The 22,817-nt window shown below is 43.4% G+C and overlaps 1 protein-coding gene across 1 annotated transcript in view; it reads right to left on the bottom strand.

The window, feature by feature from the left end:
- Window positions 1-22,593, bottom strand: part of LOC135527706 (ER membrane protein complex subunit 1-like) — a 29,174-nt gene extending 6,581 nt beyond the window's left edge. The window contains exons 1-20 of the mRNA XM_064956219.1: window positions 22,416-22,593; window positions 21,797-21,924; window positions 21,600-21,665; window positions 21,152-21,245; window positions 20,882-21,010; window positions 20,469-20,595; window positions 20,006-20,161; window positions 18,158-18,331; window positions 15,966-16,037; window positions 15,728-15,826; window positions 13,588-13,684; window positions 12,415-12,531; window positions 11,273-11,472; window positions 10,339-10,488; window positions 9,869-10,030; window positions 9,428-9,547; window positions 8,371-8,508; window positions 6,463-6,636; window positions 860-1,070; window positions 457-541 (exon numbers count right to left, since the gene is read on the bottom strand). Of these exons, the coding sequence (XP_064812291.1) occupies window positions 457-541; window positions 860-1,070; window positions 6,463-6,636; window positions 8,371-8,508; window positions 9,428-9,547; window positions 9,869-10,030; window positions 10,339-10,488; window positions 11,273-11,472; window positions 12,415-12,531; window positions 13,588-13,684; window positions 15,728-15,826; window positions 15,966-16,037; window positions 18,158-18,331; window positions 20,006-20,161; window positions 20,469-20,595; window positions 20,882-21,010; window positions 21,152-21,245; window positions 21,600-21,665; window positions 21,797-21,924; window positions 22,416-22,588 (2,672 nt within the window). The 5' untranslated portion in view covers window positions 22,589-22,593. The remainder of the gene's footprint in view (window positions 1-456; window positions 542-859; window positions 1,071-6,462; window positions 6,637-8,370; window positions 8,509-9,427; window positions 9,548-9,868; window positions 10,031-10,338; window positions 10,489-11,272; window positions 11,473-12,414; window positions 12,532-13,587; window positions 13,685-15,727; window positions 15,827-15,965; window positions 16,038-18,157; window positions 18,332-20,005; window positions 20,162-20,468; window positions 20,596-20,881; window positions 21,011-21,151; window positions 21,246-21,599; window positions 21,666-21,796; window positions 21,925-22,415) is intronic.
- Window positions 22,594-22,817: the final 224 nt, after the last annotated feature.

Genomic DNA, 22,817 nt, shown 5'->3' with positions numbered 1-22,817 from the left:
AGGTCTACTACACCTGTTGGTCTACTACTACTAAGGTCTACAACACCTGCTGTATTCAGCATTTCACTGTAAGGTCTACTACACCTGTTGTATTCAGCATTTCACTGTAAGGTCTACTACACCTGTTGTATTCAGCATTTCACTGTAAGGTCTACTACACCTGTTGTATTCAGCATTTCACTGTAAGGTCTACTACACCTGTTGTATTCAGCATTTCACTGTAAGGTCTACTACACCTGGTGTATTCAGCGCATGTGACAAATAACATTTGATTTGATTTGAACCAGTATTCCTCTCTAACGGTCAAATAACTTTGAGGGGAAAAAAACGGGTCTTGTTCATTAGTGCACAATGTAGCAAAAAATGTTTTGCAACAGAACACAAAAATTGGGACAAAAAGAGGTATTTTTCTTCCGTTTGGTGCCTGATGAACACGACCCAGGGGTTGGCACTAACCGGCTGTGTTCAGTGACGACCTCTGGCCTCCGTGGATCCAGGAACATCTTGGGGAGAGACAAGATGGCTCCTGATGGTAACCCCACTGAGAAACAAATTAGCCAGAGCAAAATGAATTACGATACAGATAGTGCTGAAAGAGGGCATTAAATCCACTAAACTCGGCATAAACTAAAGGTCTAGCAACAACAACAAAAAAATGTAACCATGAAAATCATTAATGACTGTCAATAACAAATACTCCTTAGTATCCTTGGTTATTGTTTAGGCAACGTTTTGCAATCTCTTTATTATTTAAAAATAAAAAATAAAAATAAAAAATACTGACCCAGGAGGTCTCAGGGAGCAACATTTAGCCACCCACAAAAACACCCACCCACCCATCCCTCCCTCCCATACTGACCCAGGAGATGTCGAGAGGTGATGCCCTTCTCAGTGAGCGTAGCCTCCATAGTGGTGATGGGAGAGGGGAAGATGTAGGTCTGCTGGAGGACCTGGGGCAGATGGGGTCTGTCCAGACTACTGAACACTGTGCTGTTATACAGCTCTGTCCCTTCAAACAGCTCCAGCACACTGAACTCATTACGCCTGGACTTGGTGGTCCAGTACTCATACTGTGGAGAGGGAGGGAGGGACAGAGAGGGAGGGACAGAGAGGGAGGGACAGAGAGAGAGGGACAGAGAGAGAGGGACAGAGAGGGAGGGACAGAGAGGGAGGGACAGAGAGGGAGGGACAGAGAGGGAGGGACAGAGAGAGACAGAAAAAATGTTTAAGGTTTCTCAATAGCTGGAAGACAGTTCATTACCCGTTTTCCTCACCATAGAAATCATCTTTGTAACACTTGTGCCCGTAACAGCAGCTGATACAACTACTGTTGCTACTCCTACTTCGAATAGTACTACTCCTACCACTACCACTACCAATAATACTACTACTACCACTCCTACCACTGATAATACTAATACCACTACTGATAATACTACTACCACCACTACTGATAATACTACTACCACTACCACTACTGATAATACTACTACCACTACCACTACTGATAATACTACTACCACTACCACTACTGATAATACTACTACCACTACCACTACTGATAATACTACTACCACTACCAATAATACTACTACTACCACTCCTACCACTGATAATACTACTACCACTACCACTACTGATAATACTACTACCACTACCACTACTGATAATACTACTACCACTACCACTACTGATAATACTACTACCACTACCACTACTGATAATACTACTACCACTACCACTACTGATAATACTACTACCACTACCACTACTGATAATACTACTACCACTACCACTACTGATAATACTACTACCACTACCACTACTGATAATACTACTACCACTACTGATAATACTACTACCACTACTGATAATACTACTACCACTACTGATAATACTACTACCACTACCACTACTGATAATACTACTACCACTACTGATAATACTACTACCACTACTACTGATAATACTACTAATAATACTACTACCACTACTACTGATAATACTACTACCACTACTGATAATACTACTACCACTACTGATAATACTACTACCACTACTTATAATACTACTACCACTACTGATAATACTACTACCACTACCACTACTGATAATACTACTACCACTACCACTACTGATAATACTACTACCACTACCACTACTGATAATACTACTACCACTACCACTGATAATACTACTAATAATACTACTACCACTACTACTGATAATACTACTACCACTACTACTGATAATACTACTACCACTACCACTACTGATAATACTACTACCACTACCACTACTGATAATACTACTACCACTACTACTGATAATACTACTACCACTACCACTACTGATAATACTACTACCACTACCACTACTGATAATACTACTACCACTACCACTACTGATAATACTACTACCACTACCACTACTGATAATACTACTACCACTACTGATAATACTACTACCACTACCACTACTGATAATACTACTATCACTACCACTACTGATAATACTACTATCACTACCACTACTGATAATACTACTACCACTACTACTGATAATACTACTACCACTACTACTGATAATACTACTAATAATACTACTGATAATACTACTAATAATACTACTACCACTACCACTACTGATAATACTACTACCACTACCACTACTGATAATACTACTACCACTACCACTACTGATAATACTACTACCACTACCGATAATACTACTACCACTACCACTACTGATAATACTACTACCACCACTACTGATAATACTACTACCACTACTGATAATACTACTACCACTACTGATAATACTACTACCACTACTACTGATAATACTACTAATAATACTACTACCACTACCACTACTAATAATACTACTACCACTACTGATAATACTACTACCACTACTGATAATACTACTACCACTACTGATAATACTACTACCACTACTGATAATACTACTACCACTACTGATAATACTACTACCACTACCACTACTGATAATACTACTACCACTACCACTACTGATAATACTACTACCACTACTGATAATACTACTACCACTACCACTACTGATAATACTACTACCACTACTGATAATACTACTACCACCACTACTGATAATACTACTACCACTACTGATAATACTACTACCACTACTACCAATAATACTACTAATAATACTACTACCAATAATACTACTACCACTACCACTACTGATAATACTACTACCACTACCACTACTGATAATACTACTACCACTACCACTACTGATAATACTACTACCACTACCACTACTGATAATACTACTACCACTACCACTACTGATAATACTACTACCACCACCACTACTGATAATACTACTACCACCACTACTGATAATACTACTACCACTACTACTGATAATACTACTACCACTACTACTGATAATACTACTACCACTGCTACTGATAATACTACTACCACTACCGCTACTGATAATACTACTACCACTACCACTACTGATAATACTTCTACCACTACCACTACTGATAATACTACTACCACTACCACTACTGATAATACTACTACCACTACTGATAATACTACTACCACTACCACTACTGATAATACTACTACCACTACCACTACTGATAATACTACTACCACCACCACTACTGATAATACTACTACCACTACCACTACTGATAATACTACTACCACCACCACTACTGATAATACTACTACCACCACCACTACTGATAATACTACTACCACTACTAATAATAATACTACTACCACTACTGATAATACTACTACTACCACTACTGATAATACTACTACTACCACTACTGATAATACTACTACCACTACTGATAATACTACTACCACTACTGATAATACTACTACCACTACTGATAATACTACTACTACCACCACTACTACTACCACTACTGATAATACTACTACCACTACTGATAATACTACTACCACTACTAATAATACTACTACCACTACTAATAATACTCCTACCACTACTGATAATACTACTACCACTAATGATAATACTACTACCACTACTGATAACACTACTACTACTACCACCACTACTGATAATACTACTACTACTACCACTACTGATAATACTACTACTACTACCACCACTACTGATAATACTACTACCACTACTACTGATAATACTACTACCACTACTACTGATAATACTACTACCACTACTACTGATAATACTACTACCACTACTACTGATAATACTACTACCACTACTACTGATAATACTACTACCACTACTAATAATACTACTACCACTACTAATAATACTACTACTGATAATACCACTACCACTACTGATAATACTACTACCACTACTAATAATACTACTACCACTACTAATAATACTACTACCACTACTAATAATACTACTACCACTACTGGTAATACTACTGATAATACTACTACTACCAATAATACTACTACTACCACTACTACTACCACTACTGATAATACTACTACCACCACTGATAATACTACTGATAATACTACTACTACTGATAATACTACTACCACTACTGATAATACTACTACCACTACTGATAATACTACTACCACTACTGATAATACTACTGATAATACTACTACTACCAATAATACCACTACTACCACTACTGATAATACTACTAATAATACTACTACTGATACTACTGATAATACTACTGATAATACTACCACTACTAATAATACCACTACTAATAATACTACTACTACTGATAATACTACTACCACTACTGATAATACTACTACCACTACTAATAATACTATTGATAATACTACTACTACCAATAATACCACTACTACCACTACTGATAATACTACTGATAATACTACTAATAATAATAATACTACCACTACTGATAATACTACTACTGATAATACTACCACTACTACTACTGATACTACTGATAATACTACCACTACTGATAATACTACTACCACTACTGATAATACTACTACCACTACTGATAATACTACTACCACTACTGATAATACTACCACTACTAATAATACTACTGATAATTCTACTACTACTAATAATACTACCACTACTGATAATACTACTACCACTAATAATACTACTACCACTACTGATAATACTACCACTACTAATAATACTACTGATAATACTACCACTACTGATAATACTACTACCACTACTGATAATACTACTACCACTACTGATAATACTACTACCACTACTGATAATACTACTACCACTACTGATAATACTACTACCACTACTGATAATACTACTACCACTACTAATAATACGACTACCACTACTAATAATACTACTACCACTACTAATAATACTACCGATAATACTACCACTACTGATAATACTACTGATAATACTACTACCACTACTGATAATACTACTACCACTACTGATAATACTACTACCACTACTGATAATACTACTACCACTACTAATAATACTACTACCACTACTAATAATACTACTGATAATACTACCACTACTGATAATACTACTGATAATACTACTACTACTGATAATACTACTGATAATACTACTACCACTACTGATAATACTACTACCACTACTGATAATACTACCACTACTGATAATACTACTACCACTACTAATAATACTACCACTACTGATAATACTACTACCACTACTAATCATACTACCATTACTGATAATACTACCACTACTAATAATACTACTGATAATACTACCACTACTGATAATACTACTGATAATACTACTACCACTACTGATAATACTACTACCACTACTGATAATACTACTACCACTACTGATAATACTACTACCACTACTGATAATACTACTACTACCACCACTACTACTACCACTACTGATAATACTAATACTACTACTGAAAATACTACTGATAATACTACTAATAATACTACTACTACTACTACAACTGATAACACTACTACTAAAAATACTACTGATAATACTACTACTACCACTACTGATAATACTACTACTACTGATAATACTACTACTACTGATAATACTACTACTACTGATAATACTACCACTACTGATAATACTACCACTACTGATAATACTACCACTACTGATAATACTACCACTACTGATACTACTACTACTGATACTACTACTACTGATACTACTACTACTACTGATAATACTACTGATAATACTACCACTCCTACCACTGATAATACTACTACTACTGATAATACTACTACGACTGATAATACTACTGATAATACTACAACTGATAATACTACTACTAAAAATACTGCTGATAATACTACTAACGATACTACTACTGCTGATAATACTACTAACAATACTACTACTACTGATAATACTACTACTGATAATACTACTACTGATAATACTACTACTACTACTACTACCACCACCACTACTCACCACCACCCAGTTCTCAGAGTGGACAAAGTGGACGGGCCCCCTGGCCTTCCTCTGGACGGCTTCATGAATGATCCGTCCAGTCACACCGTCGACCAGGAACACGCCCACGAAGGCCCGCTCAGGGTGGGTGTCTGTACTCTCCGTCACCACTGCCAGCAGGTTAGGGTTCAGGTACTGTGGTGAGAAAAGAAGAGACTGTTATTCAGGTCTTCACACAACAACAAAAACACAATTGTTCTTATTTCCAACAAGTTTGTATGTGCATTTGTTTGCTCCTCAAAAATGATTAAAAGTTAAACTTCTTGGGCAGAGTTTGCAGATATTACCCGCTGAACATGCTATTTAGTCCAGGACTAGTCTAAAATATGGATCTGGGAAACCGGCCCTTGATAGTTTGCGTGTAGAGCATCTAGCCTTTCTTAAAGTATGGGTTGCAACCCACTTGCCGTGTTAATAGTGGGTTGTTGACGTGTCGGAGTAAACGTAGAATTATTTAATGAATTACTGGAATTGATTTGGCCATGTGCATGTCCTCCCACCTAGAGCAGTGTTTACCTTGTAGAGAACGCTGTCCCATTACCTAGAGCAGTGTTTACCTTGTAGAGAACGCTGTCCTCCCACCTAGAGCAGTGTTTACCCTGTAGAGAACGCTGTCCTCCCACCTAGAGCAGTGTTTACCCTGTAGAGAACGCTGTCCCACTACCTAGAGCAGTGTTTACTTTGTAGAGAACGCTGTCCCACCACCTAGAGCAGTGTTTACCTTTTAGAGAACGCTGTCCTTCCACCTAGAGTAGTGTTTACCCTGTAGAGAACGCTGTCCCTCTACCTAGAGCAGTGTTTACCTTGTAGAGAACGCTGTCCCACCACCTAGAGCAGTGTTTACCTTGTAGAGAACGCTGTCCTCCCACCTAGAGCAGTGTTTACCTTGTAGAGAACGCTGTCCCACCACCTAGAGCAGTGTTTACCTTGTAGAGAACGCTGTCCTCCCACCTAGAGCAGTGTTTACCCTGTAGAGAACGCTGTCCCACTACCTAGAGCAGTGTTTACCTTGTAGAGAACGCTGTCCCACCACCTAGAGCAGTGTTTACCTTGTAGAGAACGCTGTCCCACCACCTAGAGCAGTGTTTACCTTGTAGAGAACGCTGTCCTCCCACCTAGAGCAGTGTTTACCTTGTAGAGAACGCTGTCCTCCCACCTAGAGCAGTGTTTACCTTGTAGAGAACGCTGTCCTCCCACCTAGAGCAGTGTTTACCTTGTAGAGAACGCTGTCCCACCACCTAGAGCAGTGTTTACCTTGTAGAGAACGCTGTCCCACCACCTAGAGCAGTGTTTACCTTGTAGAGAACGCTGTCCCACCACCTAGAGCAGTGTTTACCTTGTAGAGAACGCTGTCCCACCACCTAGAGCAGTGTTTACCTTGTAGAGAACGCTGTCCTCCCACCTAGAGCAGTGTTTACCCTGTAGAGAACGCTGTCCTCCCACCTAGAGCAGTGTTTACCTTGTAGAGAACGCTGTCCTCCCACCTAGAGCAGTGTTTACCTTGTAGAGAACGCTGTCCTCCCACCTAGAGCAGTGTTTACCTTGTAGAGAACGCTGTCCTCCCACCTAGAGCAGTGTTTACCTTGTAGAGAACGCTGTCCCACCACCTAGAGCAGTGTTTACCTTGTAGAGAACGCTGTCCCACCACCTAGAGCAGTGTTTACCTTGTAGAGAACGCTGTCCCACCACCTAGAGCAGTGTTTACCTTGTAGAGAACGCTGTCCTCCCACCTAGAGCAGTGTTTACCTTGTAGAGAACGCTGTCCCACCACCTAGAGCAGTGTTTACCTTGTAGAGAACGCTGTCCCACCACCTAGAGCAGTGTTTACCTTGTAGAGAACGCTGTCCTCCCACCTAGAGCAGTGTTTACCTTGTAGAGAACGCTACGGTCTCCCATCACTCTGCCCTGAGAGTGGACATGCTCGTTGGGTCTCTTCCCTTTGACCGCTACTATCTTCTGAACCTCTGTAGGAAGGACCACCTGCCAGATCCGCTCTGTGGACAGGTCCTGGATGAACACACACACACTCAATGTCACATCCATGCATACACACAAATGAATGTCGAAGTGCACACACACACACACTCAATGTCACATCCATGCATACACACAAATGAATGTCGCGTGCACACACACACACACTCAATGTCACATCCATGCATACACACAAATGAATGTCGCGTGCACACACACACACACACACACACACACACACACACACACACACACACACACTCAATGTCACATCCATGCATACACACAAATGAATGTCGCGTGCACACACACACACACTCAATGTCACATCCATGCATACACACAAATGAATGTCGCGTGCACACACACACACACTCAATGTCACATCCATGCATACACACAAATGAATGTCGCGTGCACACACACACACACTCAATGTCACATCCATGCATACACACAAATGAATGTCGCGTGCACACACACACACACACACACACACACACACACACACACACACACACACTCAATGTCACATCCATGCATACACACAAATGAATGTCGCGTGCACACACACACACACTCAATGTCACATCCATGCATACACACAAATGAATGTCGCGTGCGCACACACACACACTCAATGTCACATCCATGCATACACACAAATGAATGTCGCGTGCACACACACACACACACACACTCAATGTCACATCCATGCATACACACAAATGAATGTCGCGTGCGCACACACACACACACACACACTCAATGTCACATCCATGCATACACACACACACACACACACACACACACACACACACACACACACACACACTCAATGTCACATCCATGCATACACACACACACACACACACACACACACACACACACACACACACACACACACACACACACACACACACACACACACACACACACAGTGTTAAGTCACCTTGCGCAGCCTGAATCCAGACAGGTTTCCCTGATCTGAGCGGATGAGGTAGAAGAAGATGGAGGAGGCCATCTCCTGGAGCTGCTGCAGGACGTTCTTAGTGGAGGGGAAGGCTGTCACCTGGAGGGAGGGAGGGAGGGAGGGAGGGAGGGAGGGAGGGAGGGAGGGAGGGAGGGAGGGAGGGAGGGAGGGAGGGAGGGAGGGAGGGAGGGAGGGAGGGAGGGAGGGAGGGAGGGAGGGAGGGAGGGAGGGAGGGAGGGAGGGAGGGAGGGAGGGAGACAAAACAATTTAAAGGAGTCAACACTAACAGGGACTTTACAAAATAAAGGCGCAAATCTTTCCCACAATGCAACAGATTATTTATTTTTCTTTCACATCAGTTAAAACCCATTGATGTTTCATCCCCCCCAAGACCTTGGAATCAGACAGATGTAGTCCTACCTTGTATTGGTCGTCGACCAGCAGCAGGACCTTGGCGTAGTCCTGGTCTATAACAGGTAGTAGCAGTGACTGGAGGATGGGGCGGGGCAGGGCCGGCAGGGCGATGTGACTCTTCCTGCCAAATATGGGGTTGAACACATGCAGGGTGGCCAGGCCAGTGTCCTGGGGAGGGGGGGGGGAAACAGACACAGTGATAGCAGAAATGTTTAAAAAGAAATAGAGACATTTCCTCCAACGTTACATCCAGTCGGAGTAAGAGCTGCCCTACCTAGTTACAGTACCGTAAACACTTAAGTATTAATCCCTACTGAGATGCTTGATAACGACAGCCCCCCAATGACTTTTTCAGCTTCAAGATCAAATTCAAAATCATTGGGGAATCTTAAGTCACCAGAGCTCTCAAATAAAAAATAAATAAATGGTGTCGTAAGGACTTTTTTGCACCACAGTCCATGGGTGTTGTTTTCTACCTTATCCTTGATGAGCAGAGTGCATTGTGGGGGATGTGGGAAGTGAGCGGTAGTCCTCTGAACTATCAGTTTGAAGGCTGCGTTGGGCTGGACATTCTCCAGGTAGTGCTTCCACAGAATGCTGCCTGACTTGCTGTCGATGCCAAAGAGCTGGAACCAAACAGAGATCAAAGATGATGATTTCATACCGTGTGCTATAAAATGTAACAATAGTTGTTTTAAGGCCAAGAACAAAAACGCAGTGTGAAAGCCGAACATCCTTCCAAACAACATTCCAATCATTTATTAAATCGATCGTACAAAAGGCGCATCACATTCAGAGCATTTGACAGAGCTTGTTCTTCAACTGAACACAACATCCTGCATATGAGCCTCACCAGGACTACAGTAAAGTGATACCAATGTTGGTGCTGAGGTCAACAGACCGTAGTGATTAGGTCAACAGAAATTAGTGGGGTCATCAGACAGTAGTGCTGAGGTCAACAGAAATTGATGAGGTCATCAGACAGAACCTTTCTCTACCAATGAGTAGATCTCTAGCAGCAGTTCACCTTTAGTTTCTTCTTCTATTTACCTTTGCATGTTTTTTAGCAGGTAGTTTCTCACCTTGCTGGAGGCAGTGACCATGAGGATCACCTTCTGCCATCTATAAACACACACACCCTCTCGTCTCACCTCCCCCCGAGGCCGTGACCCCCCTCCCCCTCCGAGGCCCTGACCCCCTCCCCCTCCGAGGCCCTGACCCCCTCCCCCTCCGAGGCCCTGACCCCCTCCCCCTCCGAGGCCCTGACCCCCTCCCCTTCCGAGGCCGTGACCCCCTCCCCTTCCGAGGCCGTGACCCCCTCCCCTTCCGAGGCCGTGACCCCCTCCCCTTCCGAGGCCGTGACCCCCCTCCCCTTCCGAGGCCGTGACCCCCCTCCCCCTCCCGTCTCACCTTCCCCGAGGCGGTGACCATAACCATCATCTTCTGCAGGTTGAACTCATCCCTGGACAACGTTTCTATGGTGACCTCGTTCTTAACCTGGCTGCGGGGTTTACGGGCTTCGTAGAACAACTTCCACAGGTGGGCCAGCCACGCCTGGAGCAGAGTCACCTGGGATGACAGACGCTTCAGCACCATGGGGAACAACCCGTCTAAAGGGGGAGGGAGAACCACGGACAGACGGACACACGTTATTATCTACAGTTTCAGTCGTTAGATTAGAAAAACAGTTATTGTTCGAGAGGGAAGTCGTCACGATAGAGGCCTGGACCGAAGTTTCCTCAGGTTTATCTGGACGCCAGAGGATTCATTCGACAGGGACACTAAATACACGAGGTCAACACTGAAGCTCACATACTGATCTTCAAACAAATTACAGACTACAAGAACACAACAAAGACTACAAGAACACAACCAAACAAAGACTACAAGAACACAACCAAACAAAGACTACAAGAACACAACCAAACAAAGACTACAGGAACACAACCAAACAAAGACTACAGGAACACAACCAAACAAAGACTACAGGAACACAACAAAGACTACAGGAACACAACAAAGACTACAGGAACACAACCAAACAATAAAGCAAAAACTTTAAAATCAGAGCCCTTCGCTACTGATCTTCAACATTAAGCAAACAGAAAGGACAGAAAGCTCAGAGCTTTACCTTGAATGGCTGGATCCAAGCGCAGCAATTAGAAAACCAAAGAGACAGAGCAAGACTTAAGCCAATTGGGGATAGCAATACATAAGAGGACAATTAACTTATACAGGGTCAAAAACCACTATACGTTTCTGGCGACAACAAACACAGGCCATCACAAATACTTATACAAAGCCAAAAAGAGACGAAAACACATTAAAAAATAAAATACATGGAATTATTATTTTTTTTTTTAAACAAAAAAGACATGTTAAAAACTTCAATATATATACATTTTAAAAAGGGAATGACTAAGCATAATAAATAAAAAAATTGTGTCATCCTTAGTTATTATATTTTATGCACTTTGTCTTTGCTACGTTGTGTATTTTAAAATGATAACATGAATAACGTTAGCGAGGCTCTGATCTCTGACGTTCTTTACCAGCTTTCTTGCCAAACTCCCCCTCCAGCTCGGCCTGGGTCCCAGTGAGTGGCAGGTCCACCATCTCCATGGTAACAACATCAGCTAGGGCCTCCTCTCTGGTCCATACCACACGTCCTGGAATCACAGGTGTTGGTTAGAAGCCTCGTCTAGTGTGTGTGTGTGTGTGTGATGTTTTTATTAGGATCCCCGTAAGCCAATGGTGAAAGCTCGTCTTCCTGGGGCCTGACACATAACAAAAAGAGACATTACATACAAAAATAGTTTACAATTTACATTCATTTAAAATAGTGTGTGTTCCAGTGTGTGTGTTCCAGTGTGTGTGTGTGTGTGTGTGTGTTCCAGTGTGTGTGTTCCAGTGTGTGTGTGTTCCAGTGTGTGTGTTCCAGTGTGTGTGTGTGTGTGTGTGTGTGTTCCAGTGTGTGTGTTCCAGTGTGTGTGTTCCAGTGTGTGTGTTCCAGTGTGTGTGTGTGTGTGTTCCAGTGTGTGTGTGTGTGTGTGTGTGTGTTCCAGTGTGTGTGTGTGTGTGTGTTCCAGTGTGTGTGTGTGTGTGTGTTCCAGTGTGTGTTTACGTTCCAGTGTGTGTTTACGTTCCAGTGTGTGTTTACGTCCCAGTGTGTGTTTACGTCCCAGTGTGTGTTTACGTCCCAGTGTGTGTTTACGTCCCAGTGTGTGTTTACATCTCGGCGAGGTTGAGATTATTTTTTACATTTTTTTTAAAGCAAATTTCCTGCAATTCCGATGGAGCTGAGAATCCCCTTTGCAAAAAAACTGAGTTTTTAAAGCTAATTTCCTACAAATGTTTCCATGTAGCTGAACGAAAACTGAGTTTTAAAAGCTAATTCTATGCATTTCGCCATGAATAACGCTGTGTTCTTTTGCAGAAACATAAACGTTTCTGGTTTTTACTAGCCTTGTGGGGACCAGAAGTCCAAGGATAGATACTAAAACAAGGAAAATTCCGACAAGTGGGGATATTTCTCAGTCCCCACAAGGAAGAAAAAGCTAATTTAGGCTGAGGGGGTTGGTTTACAATCAGGGGTAGGAGTTGGGTTCAGAGTTAAGGTTCGGGAAAATAGGAATTTGAATCAATGGTTTGGTCCTCACAAGGATAGTAAAACCAACGTGTGTGTGTGTGTGTGTGTGTGTGTGTGTGTGTGTGTGTAAACATACCTGGCTGCTGTATGAAGGTGAGAGCATGGTCCTGTGTCTGCACTAGGACCCTGTAGCCCACAGAGTCGTCCTTCTTCAGGAAGGCTTGGACGTACAGCTGGGGAGGGGAGACATCACAGGGTGAGACGCTACAGGGTGAGACATCGCACACGCTACAGGGTGAGACATCGCACACGCTACAGGGTGAGACATCGCACACGCTACAGGGTGAGACATCACACACACGCTACAGGGTGAGACATCACACACACGCTACAGGGTGAGACATCACACACGCTACAGGGTGAGACATCACACACACGCTACAGGGTGAGACATCACACACACGCTACAGGGTGAGACATCACACACACGCTACAGGGTGAGACATCACACACACGCTACAGGGTGAGACATCACACACACGCTACAGGGTGAGACATCACACACACGCTACAGGGTGAGACATCACACACACGCTACAGGGTGAGACATCACACACACGCTACAGGGTGAGACATCACACACACGCTACAGGGTGAGACATCACACACACGCTACAGGGTGAGACATCACACACACGCTACAGGGTGAGACATCACACACACGCTACAGGGTGAGACATCACACACACGCTACAGGGTGAGACATCACACACACGCTACAGGGTGAGACATCACACACACGCTACAGGGTGAGACATCACACACACGCTACAGGGTGAGACATCACACACGCTACAGGGTGAGACATCACACACGCTACAGGGTGAGACATCACACACGCTACAGGGTGAGACATCACACACGCTACAGGGTGAGACATCACACACGCTACAGGGTGAGACATCACACACGCTACAGGGTGAGACATCACACACGCTACAGGGTGAGACACCACACACGCTACAGGGTGAGACACCACAGGGTGAGACACCACACACGCTACAGGGTGAGACACCACAGGGTGAGACACCACACACGCTACAGGGTGAGACACCACAGGGTGAGACACCACACACGCTACAGGGTGAGACATCACACACGCTACAGGGTGAGACATCACACACGCTACAGGGTGAGACATCACACACGCTACAGGGTGAGACATCACACACGCTACAGGGTGAGACACCACACACGCTACAGGGTGAGACACCACAGGGTGAGACACCACACACGCTACAGGGTGAGACATCACACACGCTACAGGGTGAGACATCACACACGCTACAGGGTGAGACACCACAGGGTGAGACACTACAGGGTGAGACACTACAGGGTGAGACACTACAGGGTGAGACACTACAGGGTGAGACATCACACACGCTACAGGGTGAGACATCACACACGCTACAGGGTGAGACACCACACACACTACAGGGTGAGACACCACAGGGTGAGACACTACAGGGTGAGACACTACAGGGTGAGACATCACACACGCTACAGGGTGAGACATCACACACGCTACAGGGTGAGACATCACACACGCTACAGGGTGAGACATCACACACGCTACAGGGTGAGACACCACACACGCTACAGGGTGAGACACTACAGGGTGAGACACCACAGGGTGAGACACCACAGGGTGAGACACTACACACACTACAGGGTGAGACACCACAGGGTGAGACACTACAGGGTGAGACACTACAGGGTGAGACACTACACACACTACAGGGTGAGACACCACAGGGTGAGACACCACAGGGTGAGACACCACAGGGTGAGACACCACAGGGTGAGACACTACAGGGTGAGACACCAGAGGGTGAGACACCACACACACTACAGGGTGAGACACCACAGGGTGAGACACTACAGGGTGAGACACCACAGGGTGAGACACTACAGGGTGAGACACCACACACACTACAGGGTGAGACACCACAGGGTGAGACACCACAGGGTGAGACACCACAGGGTGAGACACCACAGGGTGAGACACCACAGGGTGAGACACCCGTAAAGCACTTCGTGACAACCGATCATGTAAAAAAGGATTTATAAATAAATGTGATTTGATTGCCATCCTGCACCCCAACATTGGCAGATTCCAACCGGGTTTCCTTTAGACTTTTCTGGAAGCGAGGGGGTTGGATGTGTCAAACCCCCATATTTACTACCTGTTTTTCCGGCACACAGACAACACTCACCGCGTGTGGTTCCCCACCGTTCAGCTCCAGGGGAAACAGGACTGTGGTATCCAACAACCTGCGACCAGAGTCAACGCTGAACAGATTGATAGCGCAAGCCTGCAGTGGGAACGACAAGGGAGATGGCCGACGGGGGTTACTCACCGCGGTATTAATTACACTGCTAATATTACGGATCACACGCGTGACGCAACACTTGAGATGTTTAGGCGACGCTGACGACACGACGACGACTCACCGTTTCGTTTTTGGGAGTCATGACGGCAGCAACGGTCTTCTTCCCTGTGGTGGCAAATGAGACTAAGAACGCCTGGAAAACAACAACAACAACAACAACATAGAACCGTGTTTATTATCTCCACTTAGAACTCATTCAGCTTCTTTGACCTTCCAACTAACAACATGTGAGGTCATATATTGTCCAGGTCGGTAAATAGTCAAATAATACACTGTCCAGAGAGACGTGTAGTACCAGGAAGAAATATATAGCAGTAATCAAACTCACAGACACGGTTTCCTGTATTTAGGTAGACGCGGTTTCCTGTATATTGTATTTAGGTAGACACGGTTTCCTGTATTTAGGTAGACACGGTTTCCTGTATTTAGGCAGACACGGTTTCCTGTATTTAGGTAGACACGGTTTCCTGTATTTAGGTAGACACGGTTTACTGTTTAGGTAGACACGGTTTCCTGTATTTAGGTAGACGCGGTTTACTGTATTTAGGTAGACGCGGTTTCCTGTATTTAGGTAGACGCGGTTTCCTGTATATAGGTAGACGCGGTTTCCTGTATTTAGGTAGACACGGTTTCCTGTATTTAGGTAGACGCGGTTTCCTGTATTTAGGTAGACACGGTTTCCTGTATTTAGGTAGACGCGGTTTCCTGTATTTAGGTAGACGCGGTTTACTGTTTAGGTAGACACGGTTTCCTGTATTTAGGTAGACACGGTTTCCTGTATATTGTATTTAGGTAGACACGGTTTCCTGTATATTGTATTTAGGTAGACACGGTTTCCTGTATATTGTATTTAGGTAGACACGGTTTCCTGTATATTGTATTTAGGTAGACACGGTTTCCTGTATTTAGGTAGACACGGTTTCCTGTATTTAGGTAGACACGGTTTCCTGTATTTAGGTAGACACGGTTTCCTGTATTTAGGTAGACGCGGTTTCCTGTATTTAGGCAGACACGGTTTCCTGTATTTAGGTAGACACGGTTTCCTGTATTTAGGTAGACGCGGTTTCCTGTATTTAGGCAGACACGGTTTCCTGTATTTAGGTAGACACGGTTTCCTGTATTTAGGTAGACGCGGTTTCCTGTATTTAGGTAGACGCGGTTTCCTGTATTTAGGTAGACGCGGTTTCCTGTATTTAGGTAGACGCGGTTTCCTGTATTTAGGTAGACGCGGTTTCCTGTATTTAGGTAGACACGGTTTCCTGTATTTAGGTAGACGCGGTTTCCTGTATTTAGGTAGACGCGGTTTCCTGTATTTAGGTAGACGCGGTTTCCTGTATTTAGGTAGACGCGGTTTCCTGTATTTAGGTAGACGCGGTTTCCTGTATTTAGGTAGACGCGGTTTCCTGTATTTAGGTAGACGCGGTTTCCTGTATTTAGGTAGACACGGTTTCCTGTATTTAGGTAGACGCGGTTTCCTGTATTTAGGTAGACGCGGTTTACTGTATTTAGGCAGACACGGTTTCCTGTATTTAGGTAGACACGGTTTCCTGTATTTAGGTAGACACGGTTTCCTGTATATTGTATTTAGGTAGACACGGTTTCCTGTATTTAGGCAGACACGGTTTCCTGTATTTAGGTAGACGCGGTTTCCTGTATTTAGGTAGACACGGTTTCCTGTATTTAGGTAGACACGGTTTCCTGTATTTAGGTAGACACGGTTTCCTGTATATTGTATTTAGGTAGACACGGTTTCCTGTATATTGTATTTAGGTAGACACGGTTTCCTGTATTTAGGCAGACACGGTTTCCTGTATATTGTATTTAGGTAGACACGGTTTCCTGTATTTAGGCAGACACGGTTTCCTGTATATTGTATTTAGGCAGACACGGTTTCCTGTATATTGTATTTAGGTAGACACGGTTTCCTGTATATTGTATTTAGGTAGACACGGTTTCCTGTATATTGTATTTAGGCAGACACGGTTTCCTGTATTTAGGCAGACACGGTTTCCTGTATTTAGGCAGACACGGTTTCCTGTATTTAGGCAGACACGGTTTCCTGTATTTAGGCAGACACGGTTTCCTGTATTTAGGTAGACACGGTTTCCTGTATTTAGGTAGACACGGTTTCCTGTATGGTATAACAAAAACAACGGTCAGTGACATTAATGATTGCCTGTCTGGGATTAATTACGTTTATTGAATTCAACTATATTGAATAAACAAAAATGAATGAATGAATGAATGGTGTACCGGCTGGAAGTCTCTGAGTGGGGCGATGGTGTATCCATCAGCATTGAGCTGCAGCAGGACATGGTGGTCTGGTCCGAGCTGGAGAAAGAACTCTGAGAGGGGGGAGCGGGCTGGGTGGGGCTGGCTGGACACCAGGATGGGCTGGAAGCCTGGGGACACCTCCAGATCCAGAGACTGGGGGGGGGGGAGCGGGAAAGGAAACAACAGAAAGAAAGACATTGGTCATTTGTTTCCACTCAACAAGCAATAGCATCAATGGGATAATTAATCCACAAGGTATTCACAGGATTTAAAGGGGAAAAAATCCACTCAAAAACAATGGAAATTTGCTAACACGTTAACATTAGCTAGCGTCTGCTCGCTAGCTGAACCAGTCTCAAAATCAACCCATATGAAACTAAAAAAGGCAGGGATGCCAACAACGCCAGTTCACACACTCCATGCTGAATACACATGCTCGCTAGTACAGTGAAGTTCTCGCTAATTCCCAAATGAGTTTTCATTCAGTCCTGCTGTGATTGGTGCGCCGAGTTCTACAGCTGACTCCTCTCTGTGATGTCATCACGTTGGCCAAATGTTCCAGAGTAGCGAGACACAGAGCCAGTTGTCAGTCAGATAAATGCTGATTTCTGAGAACAGTCCCACAACTTTTGTTCCGTACAACTTCAACAACAAGCTGGCAAACTAGCTAGCGTATGGCCGTTCAAACTAGCTAGCGTATGGCCGTTCAAACTAGCTAGCGTATGGCCGTTCAAACTAGCTAGCACTAGGGCTGCTAGCTGGAGCATGGGTTGCCGTAGTAGCCAATTCGTCATAGCTACCGAGAACAGAGTGATTTTCAGAACTAGGAATTTGTTTTAGCCAGATGAGCAAACAACATGGTTGTTTTTTTTACAAATCGGAAGAGGGATGAATGTCGCCATTTGACGTGAGACGGTGTAGTCCACTGTTGATACAGTCGGCAGCAGTCAAGTTCAAGACGTTGGACTTTCAAGATGCAAAGTGTCACTTGCCTTTTCATCAGGATGTGTTTTGCATCATAGGAGTCATCATGACGTTTCAACTGACACGTTGTATCTTGAAAGTCCAACATCTTGAAAACTTGACACGCAAAAACATTGTGGGAATGTTTTAACAGTGGAGTAGAAAAGGGGCAGTTATTTGAAAATATACAGGTCCATATCATGTATATACAGTGCCTTGCGACTATCACAGTGCAGGTGCATTTATACGGAGACTTGATTACACACAGGTGGATTGTATTTATCATCATTAGTCATTTAGGTCAACATTGGATCATTCAGAGATCCTCAATGAACTTCTGGAGAGAGTTTGCTGCACTGAAAGTAAAGGGGCTGAATCATTTTGCACGCCCAATTTTTCAGTTTTTGATTTGTTTAAAAAGTTTGAAATATCCAATAAATGTTGTTCCACTTCATGATTGTGTCCCACTTGTTGTTGATTCTTCACAAAAAAATACAGTTTTTTATCTTTATGTTTGAAGCCTGAAATGTGGCAAAAGGTCGCAAAGTTCAAGCGGGCCGAATACTTTCGCAAGGCACTGTATAATCATAGATCGATAGATAGATCTGAAATCCAATCCGATTTCACCTTTGATTCCTATCCTTGTTATTGAATACCGACTGGTATGTCACAGCGTATATTTTAACATTGAAAGTCAATATATATAAAAAATATTTTAAAAATAAAAAGAGTTAATACCGACTGGTATTCAAACTCAATCCAAATGATTTTACTCTTATTTCGATAGATCAGTTGCAAACATATCTGTTGCCATCAAGCACTGGCTCACTGAACGATACGGTTGTGGCGGTGGGAGACAGGTACCTGTAGTAGGATCTGGCTGAACTCTGGGGTCTCCTCAGCCTGTATCGGGAGGGTGTAGAGGGCGAGAGTGGCGGGATCCACACACATCAGCACCCCCTGACCAACCACCACACAGCTGGACTCAACACTGGACAGCCATGAGGCTTCGACTGATCTCTGAGGACAACGACAGACGGGAATCACTGGGTTAGAGACAGGACATGTGTGTACAGGCGTACGGTGGACCAACAGACACAGTGTAGATACTGACGGAGGAGTAACCCCTTGGGCTGGTTTCCCAGACACAGATTCCATTTCCTCCTGGACTGAAAAAGCATGCTCAAAAGGAGATGTTTAATTATTTATTTTTTTAAATCAAGGACAAGGCTTAATCTGGCTCTGGGAAACAGGCCCTTTCCTGATACCTTCATTAGTTTTAAAACGGTTGCCAATGAAGGTTTGATGACAGTGCTCGAGTAGTTACCTGCTTGATGATCTCTCCATCCTCTAGGCTGTAGGCTATGATAGTGAGGTGAGAGTTAGGAACCACCCCCAACACATAGACCTCCTCTTCTCCCCCAGAGTACACTGCCTGGTACTGGACTGCATCACTGTGGGGTACAGAAAATACTTTGTAGATCAGTTTTACAACAGTCCTGAAATTAAATGCATATTTCCTACATGCTGTAGACTGGGTTCAAATACTATTTGAAATATTTTTAGATACTTTTGAGTGTTTGATTGAGCCTTTATAGGGCTTGCACTTTTGGCTACATTTGATTGGCTCCATTGCGTCATGTAAGCGTCACCAAGTGCAGCTAAATCATTTGAAATAAAACAAATACCATTTGAACCCATGTCTGGTCCCAGACAGCACCAGTGTCCTACTGTACCTACCTGTCAGGCAGATTCTCCACCCATTTCTGGTGTCCATTGGATAAGTAGTGAAGAGAGATGGCAGCTTTCTTCAGCACTGACACAAGCTTTACGGTGTCCTGTATGGCCACAAAACACGCAGCCTGGAAGCTGAAATAGAGAGAGACATTATGAGCAGTTCGAAATCTCTAAAAATCAATTATGTCCATTTCTATTGAGAGTGTCTCAGATATAAAATTGCGGATAATGAGAAACAGGTAAATCTGCACACGAAGACACAGAGACACACACCTGCCAGTATCCAGCACGGCCTCCCAGTTCAGCCCGCCAATGTTTGTGTCCCAGGAACGGAGCAAACGACCATCTCCAACCACCATCAGAGCATCTAGAGAAGCCGTAAAGAACAGTCAAACATCCGCTGTGAAAGATGAAGGCAGGATCTTAAAATGAACATAGGCCAATGGGGTGGCTGGGTAGCCTAGTGGTTAGAGCGTTGGACTAGTAACCGGAAGGTTGCAAGTTCAAACCCCTGAGCTGACAAGGTACCCTGAACAGGCAGTTAACCCACTGTTCCTAGGCCGTCATTGAAAATAAGAATTTGTTCTTAACTGACTTGCCTAGTTAAATAAAAGGTTAAAACATTTTTTTACAAATGCTTTGACTCTGTACAATACGGTTATGTTGGCTAGGCCAAGAAACTAGGCAAGTCTACAACAAACTTTTAATAGGCTGTAGTCACCTTGTCCATGCAGCAGAAGTATGTCTATGGTTCCCTCTGGTCCGGTCTTGTCCACATGTCTCCAAACTGTAAATTCAGAATGAAAAATATTTAACTCTATGCAACTAAAAAAATATATATAAATTGTCACAGATTTCAGAGTCAAAGAGAAAAGCTATAAACCAATTCGTATTGTAATGTGAATTACAAATACTCACGGAGATCTCCAGTCCTGGAGTTGAAAGAGGCAAAGATATTCTTGTCGGTGGCGACGAACAGCTTTTTAGACGACTGTGTATTCGACTCAAAGTGGGCAAAGAGCGTCTTCCCCACATACTGCTGTCTCCTGGAAACACAAAACGGGGAATAGTTTTTTTAACAGTCAAGCCTTCTTGTTGAAATATAGCAATCTATTTTTTACTTTAGTTAATCAACCACTAATGCACATAATCATTACTGTGGCATTTGGAGACAGTATCATATCTGCAAAGACACTGATCACAAGAAGGAGCAAGTGGGACAAATCTGGGGGTAACGGGTCTCCTTCCCCCATTGATCCTTAACCCCATTAAAAGAAGCGATCTGAAAATACATTTACATTCGTGAATGATTAGCATATATATATTCCAACAAGAGACTGTCGATACGGGTGCAGACATGATAGGGCTAACTATTGAGTGAATCCAACCCCGGGGAGATCTACTGCCTTTTCGCCTGTGTCTAAGATCAACCACATCTGACGCTGTCAATGGTTAGCACATAGCATTAGCTTACGTTCACTTGCTGCATAGCACAATCAATAGACATTCTCAATTGTACAATAGCTAGCTAACATACCAATCAAATTTTCCAACTTGATCTTCGAAAACAGCTTCACTAATACAAAAAAAAGACAATAAGATTACAAATAAAGACGTTAGTTTAGCCATTTTAACAGATGACTTCTTAGTGAAGGTAACGACCAAAGATGGTGGATACATAAAAGATGATTCACTCAGGCCGTTAACCATTGAAAACAAAATGGTCAGTTCCGATCTGCTTAAAGGGGGTGGTTCTCCCATGGACACCAATGCAATAGCTGCTGGGTCTGGTTTGCTTATTTCATTGGCTGTAAATGTAACCAGAATCAAATATGGAGTGGGGTGTCTCACTTCCTCTTCCGTCTCTGATAACCCATGTAATAATCCTTTCCGGGTTGATTTTCTTCTTTGTTTTATTTGGCGATGTGTAAACTAACAT

The sequence above is a fragment of the Oncorhynchus masou genome, chromosome 33 (genome assembly GCF_036934945.1).
Source record: "Oncorhynchus masou masou isolate Uvic2021 chromosome 33, UVic_Omas_1.1, whole genome shotgun sequence".
NCBI lineage: Eukaryota > Metazoa > Chordata > Actinopteri > Salmoniformes > Salmonidae > Oncorhynchus > Oncorhynchus masou.
This window is presented reverse-complemented; position numbering and strand designations above follow the sequence as displayed.